Here is a 7325-nt window from a genome sequence, read left to right as displayed (position 1 = left end):
GCCCAGTGCTAAACAGATAAATAAATAAATAAATGAATTGCTGGCCCTGGGGCCAGCAAGTGAGCAGAATTTTGCAAGGCTGCGTTTAATTTCTCCGAGCTCCTAACAATCGGCACAATTAGTTCCTTCTGCTACAGGCATACCTGCTTACAATGGAGAACTGAATACCCTGAGATTTGCCTCTCTGCTGACCACCTCAGCTCGCTCCTCCCCACCCCTCTCTTTTTTTGTTGCTTTTATTTTTTCCCCTCTCCCCTTTAATTAAGAGATACAGCAGAATTGTTTACTAAGAACCCCTAAACGCCTAGCTTCTAGAGAGGCAGGCGTAGCCACCTCCCAGCAAAGGTAGGGAAAGCGGTGCTGAGGAGGAGCACGTTGGGTTTTGTCTGCCCGTGGCCGCCCTGGGGTCTCCATTTGTCAGCTCTCCCCTCAGCATCCCTCTGGCTGCGGTGGCTGCGTCGTGCCGCGTCCACACCGAGAGTTTTGGGAAGGGGGAGGGCGAAAGGAGAAAGAACGGGATTAATAATGCATTAGTTTTGCAGCCCCCATCGGAGGGAAAATAAACAAAATAGTAAAAGTTGAGGTGAGGGGCAGGGAAGCGGCGTAATGGCGAGAATGCATTAGTGCTGCAGGCACGCCGCGGGGATATAAACAGGATCATAAAAGTTGGGCGCGGGAATGCATTAGTCCTGCGGCCACATCAGGGGGAAAATAAACAAGATAGTAAAAATGATTTCTGCGGGGAGGCAGCAGGGCGGGAACGGGCGAGCCCAGCAGCCTTCCTGAGGGGGGCACGAGCAGAGTGACAGCGCGGGCGGGAGCGGGGCGCATGTCCGCCGCCTCCCCCCGCCGCCCGAGGGGAGGGGGGCAGCAACCAGCCCGGCCACAGCTCTCCGGTACTGGGGCGGGGAGGCGATTCCACATGGGCTGTGCTCCTCCATACGGAGCGCTCTAGGATTAGGCCGGCCGCGGGCCCTCTGTGTGTGGGGGTGAGGGGCAGGCGGGGGGTGGAACGTCTCGCCCGGGGGCCGGAGAGAGGCAGCAGCCCGAGGTGGGTGCCCGAGCTGGGGCTGCGCCACCAGGTGCCCTGCGGCTCCGCCGGGCCGCGCGGGGGCCAGGCGCCGCGCACGCTCCCTGGGCGCGGCCGTTAGGGCCGTTGGGAGGAGGGGAGGGGAGGGAGGGAGGGCGGCGGCGCGCGCTCAGCCGGCGCGCACGTTCCGTGGGGCGGCTCGCGAAGCATCGCGAGGAGGCCCAGGCCCGGGCCTGCCCCGCGGGGGCGCGCACTACGCCTGCGCGCCGGCCGCACTCCCCTCGCCTGTCTGCCCCTGCTTGCGGGGTGTCTTCCTCAGTGTGCTGCCGCCGGGTCGCCCCTGCCTGCCTGCCTGTTTTGCGTGACTTGAAACGGCCTGGCCGGTTGGTCGGGCGGGGGCGAGCGGAGGCTTTCAGCCCGCGGTCATGGGCCCTAAATCATTGCCGTGGCGGCAGTGGCGGCGGCGGCGGCTGAGTGACTGAGGGGAGACACCGCCGGGGGAGGGGGGCAGGCAGGGGGTAGAGCGTGCGGTGTGCGTGGGTGGTGTTGACGACGGTGTTTTTAACCCTTAGATGGTCTCTAGCGAGCCGTTGCTGCTGCCTGTGTCACTGGAGGGCGAGTTCTCCAATAGCATGAAGGAGATGATCGGCGGCTGCTGCGTGTGCTCCGACGAGAGGGGCTGGGCCGAGAACCCGCTTGTCTACTGCGACGGGCACGGCTGCAATGTCGCAGTGCATCAAGGTGAGTAGGCAGGGGAGTGCCAGCTCACCTGTTCAGCTCCTTCGCCTCGCTACTTCCTTCTTAGTGTTTCCTATTCTCCTTTCTTGGGCCTTCCTCCATTCTCTTACCTGGCCTTCTTGCCCATTTTTTTCCTTCTTCTCTTGCTTCCCGCTCCCAGCTCCTTCTTGTCACCCAGGAAGCTTGTTACTCGTTTTCTAGGGCTACGTGCTTTCTCGCCTGTCCTGATCTGTCATTTCATTCTCTACCGGTCTGTCTGGTTTTTTTTCCCTCCATGTGAGGCTTGCCGTATTATGACTTCTATGTAATGGCTACGAGAAAGAAAAAAAAAAGTTCTTTTTTCCCTCTCCCTCCTCTTTTCCTGCTGTTTCCGTGCCTGTGCTATCAACTCGGCCGTTGCACACGCTTAACAGCCTCCACAGCAGCAGCCCAAAGACTGCTAAAACCTCTTTTCCTTATTTGCTGAACTTCTTATTAATTTCTGTTGTGGCAGTCGTTGATGCATTTCTTTCTTACTCTACTCGATTCCCGTTGTCTGTGCCTTTCTCAAGTTGGAAAAATGTATTTGAGGGGCCAGTGGGCCAGGAGAGCTTAGGATCGCAAGAGAGAAGTGTGTAGAAAAGTCTTAGTTGTCATGTGATTTCTCCTCCTGCCTGCCTTTCCTTGAATGTCATTTGGTTCACGTTTCCTGGTAGATGAAGAGACTTCCTGTTGTGGTTCTGCAGAGGGAGGGTGCTAGTCGGAGTGGCTGATGCTGGATTTGTTAGGATTAGTGGAGGCTGGTTGGTTGGTTTCCAGCTTGGCTCAGGAGCTGGCATATTCCCTCTATGTGTGACTGGTTTGTCTCTGTCAGTGGTTGACCCTAGTGAGAGCAGAGGAAGAGACTGGATTCTGCTGCTTACACTCTAAGAGAGGAAGTTGGGGTGACTTTCGCTTTATGGTGGCACCAATAAGGAATAGGATGGTAGCTTTTCTGTTTCAACTCTGGAGTGGCATATAAACTCTGTGACTGCTCTTTGACTCACTCTGGGTGGTGAATACATTGGGGGAGACAGAAAGTCCTAAATCCAGCTCATCAGTCTCAATGCTTAATGCACATGAAAATGCTGCTAAATATGTGTCTCATGCTTGGTCTTAAATCGTGCTGAAGACGATAGAGTAACTGTTTCAGGTATATGTTCCTTTGTAAACTTAACAAGAAATGGTGAGAAATTAGTTTAAGGAGATCCGAGAAGGAATTCAGTTATTCTTGTTGGGTTGAATGTGGAAGTGATCTGGCAAGATCTGTGAAGTTGGCCTGGTTTAGAACGATTTTTATGTTGTCTTAAGGGCTTAGTGATGTTAATTAGGAAGTTAACTCTGCTTTTGTGGAATCCTAGGATCATGGAGAAGAACTCTAAAACATGATTACTTTTAGAAGTAGCATCTGAACCAGCTATTACTTTTGTGTTGTCTTGAGCATTTTCCTTTGCATCCAGATCTGTGCTAGTATTTTCAGTGAAAGAACTTTAACCATAGTAGCAGCTTGAGCTGAAATAATAGACAAGAGTCAGGTTGAGGAAGTATTCCTGATATAGCCACGGGCTTCAGTAAATTGGATTCAAGAATATTGAACGTCTTTTACTTTTTAAGGTCAAGTCCAAATCTGAATTTGAATCTGGCAGGAAGTGTGCAGAGTACTGTTTCTCCTGAATCCAGATGCTGTGTATATGTCTTAAGAGGAGAGGAACTGTGTGTTTTGATTTACTGTGGCATTGATGTTTTATGTTTTGCATTTGATGTCTCATGTGAGTGAAGGTCGTAGAGGAAGCATGTGTACTCTCTTTGTGGACTTTCTGTAGTAAAAGTAGTAGTCTTTATGGTTAAAGTTACTGGTTTGAAGTTCAGACAGTGCTATTTCTTGTGAGACTTTATTAACTGCATTTTGTTGTTATTATAATTATTTTTAGTTCAGAAGAAAGTTCTTTTCAAGTGCTTAGTCATTGGCAAGTTGTGGAGGACAGAATCTCCTCAGTGTTTATACAAACTTTGTATAGTAGTGGAAGTATAAACCAAAGGAAGTCGTAGAACATACACAAAAAAATCACAATGTATCAGAGCACAGAGCTGTAGTGGACTCTTTCAGGCTCTGCTTGTACTCTGTTACATTTGCAATGACAGAAGTTTGTCACCTCATCTTTGGTCTTTACCTAACTTCTGTTGCCTTTGGATCCCATTGCCAGGCCTGCCCCTGAGTTGCGTTCTGCAGTTAGTTTCTTACTGAATGTGTGATTGCACATTGAAAATCCTCCTCTTAATTGCTAAAGAGGAAGGCAAAGTCCCCATTGTCTGTGGTTAATGGAGATGCAATGTAAACAAGATGTTTCTTTGTAGAGTCATAGAATGGTTTGGGTTAGAAGGGACCTTAAAGACGTCTAGTTCCAACCTCCTTCCATGGACGCATGGACAGGGACACCTCCTACTAGACCAGGCTGCTCAAGGCCTATCCAACCTGACTTTGAACGCTTCCAGACTTGGAGTCTCCACAACTTCTCTGGAAAAAAAAGCTTTATTGTACATCAGAAAGGGCTTGTCAAGATAGCTTGATCTGACAGTATTCATCAGCATATAGTCTTAGTGTGACTACATGTGTGTGTATAATAGGAAATTATTTCATTGCTTTTCCTTCATAGAGGAAAAGTGTATTAGCCAGATGGTTTTTATAATACTACTGCATTATTGTGTGCTTTTTTAATTTCAAACTAACACAAACTCACTTTTTTTTTGTGTATATAGTAATTTAATCTCATCTTTTGTCTTAACCATTAATTTACCTTTCTTTTTTCTTTTCAGTTACACGCTAAACCCAGATTATCATATCTAAGTAACAAGTGTTTGTTGGAAATTGAGACAGCAAAACTATGATGTCAAATTCAAGATTACATTTTGAGGAAAATATAGGAACTTTTGATTGTTACTGGTCATTAAATCCATACAGATACTAGAATATACCCCCAGCACTTGTGTTCTTGTGGTTTTGTTCCCTGAGCAGTTCTTAGTTTCTGGATCTGTGCCTTTCAAACATGAAAAAATACTGCCAGATTAGTAAACTCTTTGTGGATTTTCTTATCACACTCTTTTTTTAATACATTCAGTTAAAAAACAGATGACTACCTTACAGAGAAATCTGCATGTCTCAAAATCTTTTTCCTAAGAATTTGTGTTGCAACCTGGCTGTAGCTGCAGCTAACCTAGCCCTGATGTTCAGTTTGTATTTACAGCTCCAGGTGAATTTTCATGAGGGCCAAAGCAAACTTTGTGTCTTTGTTTAGTTTATTTTTCCACTTCAGACCAGCTATTCTGCTTATAAAGAGAACTTGATAGTAGCTGAGCGTACGAATGTCGTGTGACCAACTTAGATTTGTCAGTTGCTTCTATTTTTCTCTTAAAACTTTACTATAAATGGTTGAGTATTTGTTGTTCTGAAGTTCTACCTGCTTTGCTGGTAAAGAAACAGCAAAACAGATCAACTACAAAACATTCCTGCTTTTAAGTGGTTATATTACTTGCTAATAAGATTCTTTTTTTATTTATCAGATTTTGCATAAATTCTGAAGTGGAAGCTTGCTGTACTTCATTTCCAGTAACATTGCAGTAGGACTTGCTGTGCAATATAGAGATACTCATTTGATTTGCTGAAATGATGTGAGATTAACTAATACAAAGCTTTTTATAGCTTTTTATTTGGTTTGTTTTATAACAATCAGTAGTACTGTAGTGCTGCTTATGTTTGCTGAAATGTCTTGTCTTGTTCCAAACAGCTTGCTATGGAATTGTTCAAGTACCCACTGGACCTTGGTTTTGCAGGAAGTGTGAATCTCAGGAAAGAGCAGCCAGAGTGGTATGTGCTTTGTTTATTAAGTAATGATAGTTACAGTGCTTGTGTGGGTAATATTTGCTCAGATATATCAGTAATAGTAGAAAATAACTTCGCTTTTTGTCATAATTCCATCTAAATGCCATGTAGAGAGAATTTGGTTCATCTTTTTAAGTGGAAACATGTCACTGACTATTCTGATAATTTTTGTGGGCTGTGTGTGTTTGATTTTTTTTTTTTTAATTTCCCCTCCCAGCTCTTTGGAATATTATTTTGTTTTACCTGTGACATGGGTTTCGTAATTTTGTCACCCCTAGGTAGGGGGAGAAGATAAAATCTCTGTCAAATTTTCTTTTACTGCAACTTTAGATTGCCACTTGAAAGCTTCAGTCCAGGAATACTTCATCAATAAGTAGTGTTCTTAATTTAAGAATCTATTTTTTTTCTCTTTTTGATGTTTTATGGTAGATGCTGGGGATTCAGATAATCCATCTGAACAACAATAGAAAACCCTAATGTACTTTTTTTTCCTCCCCCTTCTTGATTCCATGATGTTATTTTTTGGTCAGACTTGTGTGTTACTAGGTCAAGCAGCTTGACAGCAGGCATTTTTAGAAAAAGAGAATCACCACTGTCACTACTTGGCACTTTCCAGTCTGTCTTCCAGAAAAAAGATGAAATGAGAGTATTGACAAAGCCAAAACCGTTCCTTCGGCTCTGAAAACATTTTTCATGTGAAAGTTGGAAGAGAAGGTGGTGCCGCATGTTAGGGCAGTGATCAAATTGTTTCTAACAACAAATGGAAGAGCCTCAGACCAAATTTTCAGTTACTCTGAGTGAGTGGCAGGGCGTTTACATGAGCTGTTTGCTGCCCCTATTTCCTGTTCTAATACGAAGTACTAGAGAAATGGTAGGATGACTTCATGTGGTGTGAATTTTGGCACAGGTCTGAAGAACCTTGTTCCTCTACTTTTTCCCAACTTGGCACTAGTGCTTCCATTTGTGACTCAGACACTGTTACTCCTTCCAAAGCAGACCTGTTGTGGTGGGAGCAAGAAGGAATTGATTTCCATGTGCTCTCCAAATGCTTGTCAACAGAAAAGCAAACCTACCATGCTTTTTAGAGAAAAGTTGGTTCTCTTTTATCCTGAGAAGACTGTCAGTGACAGAAAGTTTTGAGAGCAGCACTTTTTAACGTTGCTGAGTTTGATACAGTTTGACAACAAAGTACAGAGGAGAGGGAAAAGAGAGATGCTGGCTAGGAGGTGGATGTTTCTGGTGTGTGATACACAGTTCTCATCAGGATTTAGGATATAGTTATTCCTGGCTTCTGACACAAGGAACGATCTGTACTGAGTTCTAAAATACAAGAGTTCTCACTGCCTTCTAATAGCTTCTTGAGTTTACCAGAGGGAATAGCTTTGATAGGTGTTATAGTGCTTTTCTGTGCAGTTTGAAGAAGGAATAGTGATAAACTTCACTGATTTCTCTGCCCAGTGTGTTGTGTTCTTGTTTACACCTCTCAGGGTCTGTTTAAGGTACAGTACAACAAGCTGCTAAGTGATCTTGTTTTGAAAATAAAAATCTTTCCCCATGTGTAATGCAGTGTAGCTGTAAGTGGTTCTTGAGTCAAACTAACTGCATATGAGAGAAAACAGGTTGCTGACAGTTGAGGTTTAGTGACTTAGAAACATGGTGACT

General features: G+C 45.1%; 1 protein-coding gene across 4 annotated transcripts in view; it reads left to right on the top strand.

Moving 5' to 3' along the window:
• Window positions 1–880: 880 nt before the first annotated feature.
• Window positions 881–7325, top strand: part of MLLT10 (MLLT10 histone lysine methyltransferase DOT1L cofactor) — a 124672-nt gene continuing 118227 nt past the window's right edge. For 3 of the 4 annotated variants that reach the window (XM_064162523.1, XM_064162521.1, XM_064162522.1), the window contains exons 1-2: window positions 1203–1771; window positions 5569–5648. In XM_064162523.1, the coding sequence (XP_064018593.1) occupies window positions 1603–1771; window positions 5569–5648 (249 nt within the window). In that variant the 5' untranslated portion in view covers window positions 1203–1602. Of the gene's footprint in view, window positions 897–1202; window positions 1772–5568; window positions 5649–7325 lie in introns of those variants that run through there. The other variant, XM_064162520.1, reaches the window with a different exon arrangement.

The sequence above is a fragment of the Pogoniulus pusillus genome, chromosome 23 (assembly GCF_015220805.1).
Source record: "Pogoniulus pusillus isolate bPogPus1 chromosome 23, bPogPus1.pri, whole genome shotgun sequence".
NCBI classification, from domain to species: Eukaryota; Metazoa; Chordata; class Aves; order Piciformes; family Lybiidae; genus Pogoniulus; species Pogoniulus pusillus.
This window is presented reverse-complemented; position numbering and strand designations above follow the sequence as displayed.